The sequence below is a fragment of the Heptranchias perlo genome, chromosome 1, assembly GCF_035084215.1.
Source record: "Heptranchias perlo isolate sHepPer1 chromosome 1, sHepPer1.hap1, whole genome shotgun sequence".
NCBI lineage: Eukaryota > Metazoa > Chordata > Chondrichthyes > Hexanchiformes > Hexanchidae > Heptranchias > Heptranchias perlo.
In genome coordinates this window covers 70,937,762-70,953,695 of record NC_090325.1, presented here as the reverse complement: position 1 = coordinate 70,953,695, position 15,934 = coordinate 70,937,762, and the positions used below count along the sequence as shown (strand labels likewise).

At 40.3% G+C, this 15,934-nt stretch overlaps 1 protein-coding gene across 1 annotated transcript in view; it reads right to left on the bottom strand.

Annotated features, from left to right (window-relative positions):
- The window catches only part of ipo11 (importin 11), a 711,960-nt gene that overhangs the window by 397,368 nt on the left and 298,658 nt on the right, over positions 1-15,934 (bottom strand). The window contains exon 17 of the mRNA XM_067986592.1: positions 2,148-2,181. Coding sequence (XP_067842693.1) covers positions 2,148-2,181 — 34 coding nt within the window. The remainder of the gene's footprint in view (positions 1-2,147; positions 2,182-15,934) is intronic.

Below are 15,934 nucleotides of genomic sequence, written 5' to 3'. Positions count from 1 at the left end.
AAGTGAAAACTCAGGCTAACATTTTAAGCTTGGACAACAGATGCATCCCTAATTAAAACAGTGTTCAAAGATAAACATTCCTGAATATCATTACATTGCCAAATTTGTAAACACCCTACTCGCTATTGTATTACTCAACTGGATGAGGTCACAAGATAAAAAGATAATGTGAGCAATGTGACTGAGAGTGACAGTGACTGAATTTCAAGATGGAAAATCACATTTGAATGCCTTGCCTTTAAATAATTATGCACCAGTCATTACTGAACCTAACCCTGGCCAGGTTAGTTGGCATTCAGAAACAAGAATACTAATTTCTCAACCTTCTGTGCTATCCAACTAATGCCCATCTCTAATCTTCCCTCCCTCTCTAAGGTCCTCAAACACATCATTGCTTCCCAGCTACTTGCCCATTTCTCTTAAAACTCTCTATTCAAATCCTTCCAGTCCAGCCTCTATCCTTCTCAGTACCAAAGTCACAAATGACATCCTGTGCAACTTTTATCAGGATGTGGAGATGCCGGTGATGGACTGGGGTTGACAATTGTAAACAATTTTACAACACCAAGTTATAGTCCAGCAATTTTATTTTAAATTCACAAGCTTTCGGAGGCTTCCTCCTTCCTCAGGTTTGCCTTGGCAACGGGCAGTTGCAGGGGCATTCTGTAAACACCATGTATTGTTCTATATGTATAAATGCGTGGGCTTCGAGGAGCTCCTGAACATTTACCTGAGGAAGGAGGAAGCCTCCGAAAGCTTGTGAATTTAAAATAAAATTGCTGGACTATAACTTGGTGTTGTAAAATTGTTTACAACTTTTATCAGGGTGCATTATCTCTCCCTAACCTCTCTACAGCTGCCCACATCATCTTCCTCCACTGCCCACAGGACTTCCTTTGTATTGTTCCACTGCTAACTTTCCAAACTTAGCCAGAGCATCTCCAGCAATGGCTCATCTTCCGACCCCCAGAGTACTCTAAGGACCTAACCTTGGCCTCATGTATATTTTGTCAGTCAGTGACGTCATTTATAATTACGGGATCAGTTTCAAATGTATGCTATTCCTCTCAACCCCATGTTCACCTCCGTGCTGTCAGACTGCCCATATGGCATCATATTATGGATTAGTTGCAACTTCCTTCATCTGACCATCAGGAAGAGTGAAGCCATCATTTTCTCCCCCCACCATAAACTGCACTTCCTTGCCACCAACTCCATCCTTGTCCCCAGCCTCATGCACAGACTTACCCTTCAGTCCTCTGACTCCGGCTTTTTGTCCTTCCCCTAACCTTCACCCCACCATATTTAGCTTCCTTGGCCCAACTCTGGAACTCACTTCACTTTTCCAATTTTCTCTACACCTTTAAAAACGTATTCAAAGCCTATCTTTTCGACCTAGATTTTAGACACTCTTTCTAACCTCTTCCTCCATGACATCAATTCCTCCACCTATTTCCATTGTACAACACCTTGGAACAGTTTTTCCCTTAAAGGCAGTATGCAAATTCCTAATTTGTTTGAAAAGATTTAAGCACTTAATTGATGGGGTCCTGCTGTCACTTCAGCACACTCAACTTAAAGTAAGGTCCACATATGGCACAATGTATGGGACTAATGTGAAGGGATTAATAAAGAATATTAACATGGAGAAAAACAAAGTACTTTCCACTATATTTCTCTGAGAACATCCATTCCTTTACAGGAACACCATGCTAAATGGCACCCTGCCCCCATTGGATTTACACACCTTACTAATGATATTTAGATAACAAAAAGAAAATGGTAGTAAAGAAAGAACAATAAAAGAGAGAAAAGCAGACAATGATATAGATAGTGAGAAACATATGGAAACAAAATGACAGAGAGAAGTGGAAGGAAACATTAATACAAGAAAAGAGAGAAGATCCATAATAAAATAAAATGTTTACGAAATATAAGTCACTTCTGCTCCACCACACAGTGTACCCAAAATATGCAGTATTAATTTTAGCAACAGCTCTGGAATTTCGGTGGTCACTCACTCATCGTACAATATCTCACTCTGATACCACAATGCTGGAAAAATTGGCCAAGCAATTTCCAAAAGAGCAAACAAAAGCAATGATTGCATCAGGACAATGTATTCCTATATACATTGAAAAGGATATCAAGCTTCAGGGTTGTAGCTGTCTCAATGCGAACCTGAGAAAAAAAAAAACAAATGAAGATAAAATGCATTTATGTTCCACCAGATTCTTAACACTTGGTTCAACTGCAACAGTTTATTACTTGAATTTTATTTTCAAGTAAATTGGACTTATTTCCAATCAAGCACATCATCAACTGCATTTAAATACACTGCAAAAAGCTGAAGATGGATCCTGTATGAAAAACTTTATTAGAAGTAGTAAATCACTGGTATCTGTTCAACAGCATTGGGACAATGTTTAGTACATTCATATAATATGCAATATTCAGCAGAATAGAGGCTACTAAGATAATTTAAAGCCAATGTTTCAAGTTTAAAAAAAAACATACATTTCCATAATGAACATTACATGCAAGAAAACTGAACATTAGTCAACAGTTCTGTTTACCTAAAATTCCTCACAATGAGTTGATTGTGGGTTTAGATATCAGTCCAAGTATATTGGAGAACATCAATAGTTACCCTCCTCCTCCTAAACTCAAACCAGCCCACTGACACTTTGCTGTTGGTTTAGATGCAAGTCACATGATTGACCTATTTAAAATGATACTTTGAGCAGTAGCAACATTTTAAATAGATAATGGTAGGTGTATCACAGGTGATAATCAGAAGCTTTCTATTTACTTTCAAAATTACTTTTTCTTTCAAAAATAAACTAAAATTAGGATGAGGAAAGACAAGCCTGCATTTCCTTCCTTTTCTGGTATCATGGAGAAATTCAGCATTGGTGCTTCTTCACCCCACCCAAATGCCCATTGTGATGTCCTTTTTGGAGGTAGAACCAGGCTCCACAGAAACCCCACCAGTGGTTTGTACAAGGGCCATAAGTGGGGCCTCACAATGCTGTATCCAAACCACAATCAATCCAAAAGAAATCAATTGCCATTTAGATACTGGCAGACAAGTGAGGGATTAAAGATCAATCACAATTTCTGACTTGCAACACTTAGGCCAGACTGGTCTGAATCCTTTCAATCGATCACCCTCTTGCTCAAGTAATCCATCCCTAGGATTTAAGACAGGGTCAAGATGACAGCCAACAGACGGGCTGAGCAGGGCTTCCAGGACTTTGATCCTGTTGTCTTTCTCTCAGTTTTATATGTTTACAGAAGATTTCTAGAGTATTTATAATTCAAATACCAAATAAAGCTACAACAGTACAGTCTGCCATCTTAACACACATACAGGTTGTCTCATTTTTAATAAAACACTTAATATGAATTTTACCTGAATAAAGCTTTTGAAATTTGTCCTCTAGCTTTGCTTCAAATAATCTTGAAAAACCAAATAGGTTTTGTTCGAGAGCAAGAGAGAAACAGTCTATCATTTGGCTCACTTAAATGTTATTGATGCAACCGGAGATTCTGTGCACACTAACATACTTAGACTGCAAGATCTGCTGTCAGCTTACAAGAATCCCTGCTCCAGGCAACAATATCAAACTCAAGTCCAAGCTTTTGGGAGAGGCTGAAGCCTTGAAGCAACAATTTTGATGCAAGTATTCAATGAAACAAAAACAATTCAATTGATATATTTCATTATACCATTTTGAAATATGTCACCTTTTGAATTCTTTTGAGTAATTTGATCGGTTCATCAACAGACCATGATGACAAAATGTTTCCAAATAGTTTTCCAGTCATAAAATGTTTATATAGGAAGTTTCCTTTATAAATGTTGACAATAAAAGTATACAGGAATTTTTGCCTTTTTTAACGTATAGATACATATGACACTTTGGCAGTCACTTTAATTTTGCTTACTGCAGACTTAGATCTTTTGGTTCAGGGAAGAGAATCCACAACACTTATGTATGGCTGGGAATGGCATACGATGGAATTGTCCAACCTTTTGCCACAAATGGACCGTGTGTCACATATGATGAAAATGCTTTTGGGTCAAACAGAATGATTAGAATCAAAAGCATTCCAAACATCAGGATTTGAGTATGTTGTTAACACCGTGTACACTGTTTTCCATTGACGATAATATATAAAAAAAGAGTGCCCACAGGTGGAAAAAAAACAAATGCCTATATACCACAAAATTCAGACTCGAATACACTAAAATGGCTGCCTCAGCTGGTGCTGCCCTCTTCTTGGTCTGCTTCATTGCTCTCCAATACCTAGTATGATCAGCTCCATCAATGTCCAATGCTGTCATGCTTGGTGTGCTCCACTTATTGCCTCGTATGTAAACTGCTTCATTGCCCAGTCTCTGAGTTAACCATTTCTTTTCCTGTTGGTTGCAGTATCTTAAGCTTCACAGGAGTCTAAATCCACCAATGAGGGTGCAATCATTTCCAATCCTCCAGGTCCAAAGCTCCGAACACTGCAGCCCGAAGAAACTTACAGGAACAAGTGCACAAATAGATAAAAACGGTCCAGGGTTTTGTGTACCAGATGAGAACCCGTGTACTGGGTGTGGTCTACAGCCTAAAATTTGCACATCCCACCATAGGGGGTTGGTCTACCTTTTGTTACAGCATATAGCTGGAAGCAATTACATCAACTATTCTGATTGATTGTTCAATCACTTCAAGTCTAAGGCTGTATAGGCCTGAATGCTTTAGATGGATATTTTCACTCCTAATAGTCAGGCTATCAAGGTTAGCTTTGTTCTGCACAAAAGACAGTTATGTGCCTTATATATTCAGATTGCTGACTGGCATTCCCAAAGAGCAGATTTGAACTCAAATAATCCGATGCTCTGGGGAGAGGTTCATTGGCAGCCTCTTGCCCAGACAGAGAGATATACTTATACTTCTCATTCTACTATAACGCAGGCAGTATGGAGGTCGTCTTGTGTGAGTAGATGACATGTACCATATATTTGCATTGTGGAAGCTTGTTCAAATTTGGTAATATTAGGAGAGTTAGCGACATATCAAATGTTTTGTTATTTTTGTATCCAAGGAGGTGCAAATTAAAAGTTATGTAATCATGTGAAATCTGCTGGAATGAATATTTGTAATTTCTAACCTAAATTGCAGGGTCTGATAGTGTTTACTCTTCTGAGGGCTATGAGAACACGAGAGGATTCACGCCAATCCCAGGATGCTAATTACAGTAACAATGATGTCAATTTGACATTTGCTTACAAGAGTGGTCCACAACGCTAACCACGAGAGAAATATCAGTGTAACCCTAAAAAAGTAACAACTTTGTAGTAGCAAGCAGGCATGCTTGGTGATCCTATCATTCTAATTTCAGTGATCACAGAAAGGTTTGTATGTGGCATTACTCTTTATAGAGTAGTTGTGGCCACTTGTGATTTACAAGGCTGAAAATAACAAGTTATTTAAAGTATCCCCGAGCTAAGTGTCAGCTTAACTCAGTGGGTGGTATTCTCGCTCCTTCAAAAAGTTCTGCAGTCAAACTCCACTCTAGATTTGAATGCTTAGTGTGACATTGTCAGGGGTGCTATCGTTCGGATTAGAAGTTAAACCAAGACCCTTTCTACATGCTTAGGTAGACATAAAAGATTCTACAGCATTATTTGAAGAGGAGCAGGGAGTTCTTCTGGTATCCTGGCCAACATTTTGCCCACAAACACCATTACTAAAAACAGAATATTGGATATTAATTTGCTGTTTGTGAGGCCTTGAGGTACATAAATTGGCTATTGGGTTTACCTACATAATAACTGTGACTGCACTTCAAAAGTAATTAATTGGCTTTGGAACATCCTAAGGATTGTAAGGTGTTATACAAAATTCTCTTTATTTACCAATATCATTTCATAATACAGAGATGGATAACAGGTAGTATACATCACTTACTTAAACATGAAATTTGGCAGAGTATCAAATGGTTATATGTATTCTGCAATGAATTTGTCACTATACATTGGCAACCTTTAGAATAAAATACTATTATGTGTCATACATGGAGGCTATCATTTAATTTATGATCACTGAGTCGGTCATGTACATCAGGATTATCTAGCCTGTTGTTTACGTTATGGCCATGAAGCCAATCAGGGTGTTATGTCAAATAATATGAGAACATAAGAAATAGGAGTAGGAGTAGGCCATATGGCCCCTCAAGCCTACTCTGCCATTCAATCAGATCATGGCTGATCTTCAACCTCAACTCCACTTTCCTGCCCGATCCCCATACCCCTTAATTTCCCTAGAGTCCAAAAATTTATTTATCTCAATCTTGTATATACTCAACGACTCAGCATCCACTGCCCTCTAGGGTAGAGAATTCCAAAGATTCACAACCCTCTGAGTGAAGAAATTCCTCATCTCAGTGTTAAATGGCCAACCCCTTATCCTGCGACTATGCCCTCTAGTTCTAGACTTTCCAGCCAGGGGAAACAACCTCTCAGCATCTACCCTATCAAGCCCCCTCAGAACCTTATATGTTTCAATGAGATCACCTCTCATTCTTCTAAACTCCCAGAGTATAGGCCCATTCTACTCAATATTATCAGGTAACACTAATTTACCAACAATGGAAAGGCAGTGGGAATAAGAGCACTAGGATAGATCTGGTAATACTTTTGTGGGGGGGGAGGGGTAGTCTGAATGCACTGGGAAAGGGTCTTGAGTCTAAAGTAATGTGGAGGAGTTCTAAAATCCAAGAGAGGGATCTTGGGATCTGGGAGGATGGAGGGTCCCTGAGTTTGGATCAATGGGATGGCCATAGTATCCACTAATGAGGGAGATTGTCAGAGTCTAGAGCACTGAACAGAGGTACAGGAATTTGAGATCGCAGGGAGTGGCTGCCTGGTATGAGAGCAGGAGGAAGGGGGTTCAGAAAGAATAGGAAGTTCAGAAACATCGAGATAACAGGGCTTGGCAATGTTGGGTGATTACTGGGATCTGTAGCCTTAAGAGGGAGGGGACCTGAACAGTCTTTGCCCCTCTTTGGACAAGCAGCCCCAAGGCTCCAACTGTATTCCCACTTGTCAGGTTCCTCCCTGACCTATCTGTAGTCCATTTTGGACCATGAGGAGGATGAGAAGTGGCTGCAAAGGGATACAGACAGGTTAACTGAGTGGGCGAGATGGTGGCAGATGGAGTATAATGTGGGGAAATGTGAAATTATCCACATTGGTAGGAAGAATAGAAAAGCACAGTATTTTCTAAAAGGTGAGAGACTAAGAAATGTTGATAGTCAGAGGGATTTGGATGTCCTTGTACATGAATCACAGAAAGTTAACATCAGGTACAGCAAGCAACTAGGAAGGCAAATGGTATATTAGTCTTTATTGCAAGGGGGTTGGAGTAGAAGGGTAAGGAGACCACACGGAGTACTGTGTACAGTTTTGGTCTCTTTACCTAAGGAAGGATATACTTGCCTTAGAGGGGTGCAACAAAGGTTAATTGGATTGATTCCTGGGGAGAGAGGGTTGTCCTATGAAGAAAGATTTAGTAAAATGGGCTTATATTCTCTTGGATGAAATTACCTCTTAGATGAATGAGAGGTAATCTCATTGAAATGTTTAAAATTCTTAGAGGGCTTGACAGGGTAGATCTCTCAAGATAAGAGGGCGGCCATTTAGGATTGAGATAAGGAAAAATTACTTCACTCAGAGTTGCGAATCGTTGGAATTCTCTACCCGAGAGGATTGTAGATGTTCAATCGTTGAGTATATTCAAGATTGAGATTGATAGATTTTTGAACACTAAGGTAATCAAGGGATACGGGGATAGGGCAGGAAAATGGAGTTGAGGTAGAAGATCAGCCATGATCTTAATGAATGGCGAAGCAGGCTCAAGGGGCCGTATGGCCTTCTCCGGCCCTTATTTCTTATGTCAAGCATCTGCGATGATATTTCTTGGCACCAGCTGGTTCTTGTCTTTAAGCACTTAATGCATTGTATTTGCTGATTTATACAGTCTTTAATAAACACATTTCCAGAAACGAAAACTACTTCATAAAATGCTTTATCTAGCTTTCATTTCTTACACATAGGATCAATAAGATTAGAGAGTTAAATTTGTGGCTCAAAGATTGGTGTGGGAGAAATGGATTTCGATTCATGGGGTCCTGGCGCCAGTACTGGGGAAAATGGGAGTTGTACCGTTGGGACGGGCTTCATCTGTACTATGCTCAGGCCAGTGTTCTGGCGAAACGTATAACAAGGGCGGCAGATAGGGCTTTAAACTAAATAGTGGGGGCGAGGGATCAAGTAAGGGAAGGTCTGATAAATTAAAGAAAGAAGACAAGGCAAGAGAGCAAGGTAGCAATAAGGGAAATGATAATCAGAGAGTGGCAGGAAGGGACAGAGCATGCAAACTTAAGAGTGCATCTGCAGATAAGGCTAGAGGTTGCAAAAATAGTAAAAGGACAGCACAAAAGGCTTTATATCTGAATGCGTGTAGCATTCATAACAAAATGGATGAATTGACAGCTCAAATAAAACTAAATATGTACGATCTGATAGCCATTACAGAAACATGGCTGCAAGATGAAAAAGGCTGGAACCTGAATATTCAAGGGTACTTGACATTTCAAAGGACAGGAAGCTAGGAAAAGGCGGAGAGGTAGCTCTGTTAATTAAGGAAGACATGAGTATAACAGAGAAATGACCTTAGTTCCAAAGAGCAAGATCTAGAATCAGTTTGGGTGGAGACAAAAAATAGTAAAGGCAAGAAGTCACTTGTGGGGAGTAGTTTACAGTAACCGCACTGTAGATCAGGGTATACAGGAAGAAATAATGGGGGCTTGAGAGAAAGGAACAACGATAATCAAGGGTGATTTTAATCTACATATAGATTGGAAGAATCTGATTGGCAAAGGTAGCCTGGAAGATGTGTTCGGGACAGTTTCTTAGAACAGCATGTTCTAGAGCCAACCAGAGAGCAGGCTATTCTAGACCTGGTAATGTGTAATGAGACAGGATTAATTAATGACCTCACTGTAAAGGAGCCTCTAGGTAGCACTGATCACAATATGATTGAATTTCGCATTCAGTTTGAGGGAGAGAAGAGCAAGTCTAAGACTAGTGTTATAAACTTAAATAAGGGCAATTATGAGGGCATGAAGACAGAGCTGGCTAAAGTGAACTGGGAAATTACGATACGGGACAGGTCAGTAGAGATGCACTGGCAGACATTTAATGAGAAGTTTCATAACACTCAGCAAAGATACATTCCAGTGAGAAAGAAAGACTCGAGGAGAGATTACACAAATTGGGGTTGTATTCTCTGGAGTTTCAAAGATTAAGGGGTGATCTGATCGAAGTTTATAAGATATTAAGGGGAACGGATAGGGTGGATAGAGAGAAATTATTTCCGCTGGTTGGGGATTCTAGGAGTAGGTGGCACAGTCTAAAAATTAGAGCCAGACCTTTCAGGAGCAAGATTAGAAAACATTTCTACACACAAAGGGTGGTAGAAGTTTGGAACTCTCTTCCGCACACGTCAATTGATACTAGCTCAATTGTTAAATTTAAATCTGAGATAGATAGCTTTTTGGCAATCAAAGGTATTAAGGGATATGGGCCAAAGGCGGGTCTATGGAGTTAGATCACAGATCAGCCATGATCTTATCAAATGGCGGAGCAGGCACGAGGGGCTGAATGGCCTACTCCTGTTCCTATGTTCCTAATTTAACACCACGAGCCACCCAGTCTTAGCGTTTATTCTGCCACTCTCAAAAGTCCAGGAGACCATGGGAAATTTTGTGGCACATCCAGTAATCTGCAAACAGTGACAAGGGTATCTGTTCAATTACTAGGTTTGCTACATTACCAGATTTAGAACGTATAAAGGTACATTTTCGTTCACAGACGACAAGGGCTTGTTTACGGGAGTGGTCTTTGATGTTATGTGCGAGAGAAATACTTGAACAAAAGAACCAAAAATCTAACTGTTCCTCTGCAGGTATTCTGACTCCAGCCAAGAGACAACTAATGCATTAATAGTCTGTGGACAGATTCTTTTTCAAAAGCTTAAAAATTGGTGGATGATGTATAAAGATCATCTTACTCAAGCAGTGAAAAGGCACTGGAACAAAAGTAGCATGAGAATAGTTCTGTAAGACAATGAAAAGGCATGGGAAAGACAAAAAAAGCTCCAGATGGAGGGGGATGAATTGGAAGGAGGCTGGATGAAAAAGAACAAGAAAATGGCAAAGACAGCTGAAATCTAAAGATGCTGAGAACAATCTTCAGTCTAGAGGGCTACAAGAGGCAAGAAGAGAGATGAGATACTGTTTCTGAATTTTTACACTGAGCTTGTTTGGTACAGTGTAAGAGATCAAAGATGGAAAAGTTAGGAGAAAAGAGCCGAGAAGTTAGGCAAAGCAGCAACCCAACTGGTGTTTGATTTTCCCAAATCGAGACCAATGCACTTTGATCAGTGAACACAGTATACTAGATTGGAGGGAGCACGTGTAAATTGTGTTTACACAAGAGGAGTGTTTGCAGTCATGGACAATGGTGTGAAAAGTGGCAAACGGGCAGGTGTTGCATCTGCTATGGTTATTTTGATTAGTTATTCAAAACATATGACGAGTTGTATGATTTCAACAACAACTTGCATTTATATAGCGCCTTTAACATAGTAAAACATCCCAAGGAGCTTCACAGGAGTTTTACCAAACAAAATTTTGGGAGATAATTGTTCGTTTCAGAAACAACAGTAAAAGTAAACCACTGATATCCATTTTTTATGTATGGTATAAAACTGGAAAAAGTGCGCATCTCCTAGACATTAAACGTTAACATCCAATTGAACTAAAAGCAAATATTTGGTTGAAATATGGATTTTAAAAATATGATTGCAACCAAACTGACCAAAACCTCATTCCTTGGACACATACTGTGCATGTTGTCGCTACTGCAAGGTCACATCATAGGATCATAGAAAGGTTACAGCATGGAAGGAGGCCATTCGGCCCATCGAGTCCGTGCCGGCTCTATTCAAGAGTAATCCAGCTAGTCCCACTCCCCCGTCCTATCCTCGTAGCCCTGCAATTTTTTTCCTTTCAAGTGCTTATCCAGTTCCCTTCTGAAAGCCACGATTGAATCTGCTTCCACCACCCACACTGGCAGTGCATTTCAGATCTTAACCACTCACTGCGTAAAAAAGTTTTCCTCATGTCACTTTTGATTCTTTTGCCAATCACCTTAAATCTATGTCCTCAGGTTCTTGACTCTTCCGCCAATGGGAACAGTTTCTCTCTATCTACTCTGTCTCGACCCTTCATGATTTTAAATATCTCTATCAAATCTCCTCTCAACTGTCTCTGTTCCAAGCAGAACAACCCCAGCTTCTCCAGCCTATCCATGTAACTAAAGTCCCTCATTCTTGGAATCATTCCAGTAAATTTTTTCTGCACCCTCTCTAAGGCCTTCACATCTATCCTGAAGTGCGGTGCCCAGAACTGGACATAATATTCCAGCTGTGGTCGAACCACTGTTTTATATTTAAGATTGCTATTAAAATGTTTAGTCCTCCCATGTGAGCTGCAATGGGAAATAGCACTGGCAGCAATTTGTTGTTTTTTGAGCAATTTAAAGTCTTAATCAATATTCACCATCACCAAGACCGATAATTATACAATGGGCACAGATTCATCTGCTATCTGTTCCATATTTAAAAAGGCAATTGTCACATTTTATTCAGTGCTTGATCATAAAATCTTTCATTTTGAAAAGTATATTCAGTTAAAGCTTTTTTGCCAAATGATTTTAACTAAATGTTATTAAAAATAATTAAATGTACCCAACTTTTAAGATAACAAAATTTTAATTTGTTTTGCAGTTTCAAAAATCATTACCACAATGACAGGATTTGTGTAAAATAAAAAGGCCTAAAGGAGCATACTTCAGTCAGTTATAATTCAGAGCAGTTTAAGGCTGAATTATAACTGAGCCAGACAGTTTCTGGTTAGAAGTGACTGCACAGGTACAAGGCTTAAAGCACAATGCTTGGGGTCAATTTTGACTTTTGGGCGACCGACCGGTGGACCGCACCGGCTGATCAACAGTACCCGCCGCAAAGAGGCGGCCGCGATTTTGAGGCGCCTGCCTCGGGCTAGTGAATTGCGGGGTGCCAAATGGACATCTCGATGCAGCGCGCCGGATTGAGGCCTTCCATAACAGGCCACCCCGGTCACCAGCAAGCTAAGTGGGGAGCCGTGATCTTTTGGGCCTGGGGGGTGTGTCCTGGAGCAGCTGCGGCCCAGATTTTTTTTGTGGAGCCCAGGGGAGATTTCCTGCTCCTCTGGGCCCCACAGAAATAATTCCAAACTTACCTTGGCTGGGCCTCTTTGACTCCATCTCCCATGAAACTGGTTGGAGTGTGCATGGCACATGATCCAACTAGTTCTGACCTAAAATGGCAATCGGGTTCCTAGAAATCCGATTCGCATATTGAAAGTAGTCTACTGCCTGAAACAGGCGAGTGGGAGCGCCCAGCAGCAGGCCCATTTCAAAATGCTGCTGGCCTCTTCATCAGTGTCAATGGGGTGGTCAAGTTATTGACCCCACTTTGAGGTCTTTACTGGTCCATTAAAGCCACTTGATACAAGTGAAAATTGACCCCATTCTGTGCATGTTTATGACATTTGTATTTTAGACACACACACACACATCTTATTAAAATAAAATCTTACGTTTACACACACCTATCATCTACAAACCCTTACTTCCTGTTATCATTCTTTGGCACACTTTTGTGTCATCTCTTCCATCATAAATTCCCACGTTCACAATTATAATGGAAGCTTTCCCTGTAAACTCAGCATCCCGTGATTACACAATCTGGCCTATGGGTGATGCTGTATAATCTTTGCCTCATAACTTGTTCAAAATGCTAACTGAAATTTTTTATTATTAACTGAAATTTCGAATCTCCAAAATAGGCTGTGAATGAAATTTTTAAATTCTAAGATATACATTTCACAATAATGACAACATTTATTCATTGGATTGTCTTTTGTGACATTTAATGCCTTCATTATTATTTTATATCTGAAGATCTCAGTCTCTCCCAAAAGCTTGAGCTTGAACTTGATATTTTTGCCCAGAGCTGTGATTTCCCAGTGCTGAATTAATAACATTTCTTTTTTATTTTCAACCAGCAAAATTTTAGACCTATTTTGCATTTCTTAAAAATTGGGTGGGAAGGGGTGGAGCTTGCAACCAAACGTCTGACTAAATGGTCAGTCTTCTTGTCAATGATAAACACTTTCAGAATTAGCGCAGCTAACATTATTTACCTAAACGGCCTAAAGCATTTTGAGAAGGACAAATAGTTTACATTGTTGTCAGATTAATATACAGTAGGCTCTTCTACTCAACAGAAAATAACAAATATTTCATTCACTCACAGCAGCTGTTCAAACAAATCTTATTTAAACAGTGATAAAATGGGATTGGTTCTCTCTTTTTCTCTTTCTGTTTGACAATGCTATCTGAAGCAAAAGGTGAAGTAGCTTATATTTAAAAGTTTAGTTGAAAACCTAATCAAATTCATAATCAAGTTTGTATTCAAACTGTAATACAGGGGTGGTTTTTAAATCCCTCTGCCCAGTGAGAGCAGGGCACTAGCACCCCAAAAATCACAACGATGCACTTCATCCCCCACCCCCATTCATGTTCACTGCCATTTTGCCAGGGGCCTCTGCATGGGCGATCCAGGCTCCCACTTGTTTCTGGCAGGAGCCTACTTCCAATGTGCTAACTATGATGCAAATAGGACCCCAACACAGTACTGAGGTTCTAATGAGTCTAGTGTATAATGCGTACGCTCCGCCCATTGGCACTAAGCATTGAGCGACCTAACCTTAAAAGGATATGTTCACGGCTGCTCAAAAACCAGGTAAGTTTGTGACTTTTAAAAATTTTTGTGGGACCAGGACGAGTGTGATTGCCCCACAAAAGTTTTGACACCCGCTGTTGGCCTGTCTGTGCCCCCTGTGACTATTTCCACCCCAGCAGATAAAATTTCTAGCTCGGTTCTTGTCAATGAGGAGGAACCATTGGATTTCCCACCCACCCCAATGCTGTTTCAGCACTTGAAGCTCACCGATTAAATTTAAATGAGGCCCTGCCCTCAAAATGGCACAGACCTTATGCCAGGAACATTCGCACCACCAGCTTCCTGCCTGGTGCTCGCCCGGAGATTAAAATCGACCATACTATTATACACAGAGCCACAATGGATTTTCCTCTGATACACTGCTTGAAATCAGAAGGAAAATAAAGCAAAATTTTGTAGGGCGGCATACCATTTCATCCGCACTCCTACAAGCACCAACCTCTATTTCCACCCTTTGTCCTAGCAGGGAAAGCCAATGGCCACCCATTCACCACCCACTGCATGTAAACGATGGTGGGGCCTGAAAGCCTTTCTGAGTTTTTTGCCTTCCACTGCTACTGCTGCTGACCCCATGAACCACCAGAAAAGGGGTAGCAGTAGACCTTGGAGCAGCAGTGGAAGGCTTGATGAAGACCTTTTTAGAGGGACAGGGCCCAGAAGTGGGCAGTTCTCTTCTCAGGCCACAAAACTGAAACTGTTGTTAGTCTGAGGACTAAAAGAACATTTGCCTGCGGATCTTCAGGATTCTTGGGCCTCATTTTAATGCAGTCTGCTCCTCTGCTATTGCAGCACCACTGAATCTTCCTTCCTCACTGTAGCAGGCTCCCATTTGGTGGCAGAACATACAGGTTAAATATCCAAGCCAATTTTTATTTTCCACTAGAAAAATTAGATAATGGAATGTTTGGAATTCAAATATTAACAAAAGTTGCAAGAGGTGTGTGATAAGTACAGTCTATCATATTTGTAGTTCCTATCAGTTTCACACACAGATGCACAACCTCTCTTCAAAAAACACTCAAAATAAACTTTACCTGAATAAAGCTTTTGAAATTTTCTCTCTAACTTTTCTTCATATAATTTTGAAAAACAACTGGGCAGATAAAGTTGGAGCCTATTTTTGAATTGTAAGTACTCTACTTCTTCAATTTTGATTTACTGTTGTTTTATTTTAAGCTAATCAACAAAGTGCGATGAGGGAAGTGTTACAGGAAATAGGTGACACAAGAAATGCGAACCACATGGACTGCAGCAGTTCAAGGCGGCGGCTCACCATCACCTTCTCAAGGGCAATTAGGGAAGGGCAATAAATGCTGGCCTTGCCAGCGATGCCCACATCCCATGAATGAATTAAAAAAAAACAAGACTTTTAAAATATTACTAATGGATAACCCATGATATTTTTCTCAGGAAGTCAGAAGATACAGTTTCTTTCTTCATTCTTACCCTCTCTATGTTGTCGTTTTCTCTCTGTCTTTCTTTTTTCTTCCTCTCCTCTCTGCATTTCTTTTCTGTTTGTTTCTCTATACTCTTCTGCATCTTTCCCTCCCTTTTGTTTTGCTTCTTTCCTTTTCAGGTGGGAGATGGCATGGTGGGGAAAGGGACCTGCCATGGTCTGCAGATCACATTTTTGGTGGTAGGTGTGGAAAATGCAGCTTATAGTCCTCGAGAGCTCCCTAAGCAGGAGTGGGCCTTTCAGCCCCTTGAGCTTGTTCCATCATTCAATTAGATCATGGCTGATCTGCATCTTAATTCAATTCCCGCCTTTATTCCATATCCCTTGATAACCTTACCCAACAAAAATGTCCTTCACATCTCCTCCGACTTCAACTTATCTCTATTTCTTCCCTCACCCTCTCACTCCCATTGCCTCATATACCACCTCCTCCCTGCAATACCCACTCCTTGCTACTACTTCCCCACTTTTATTGCATCCTTGATTTCTTCCCCTTTTGCACTAT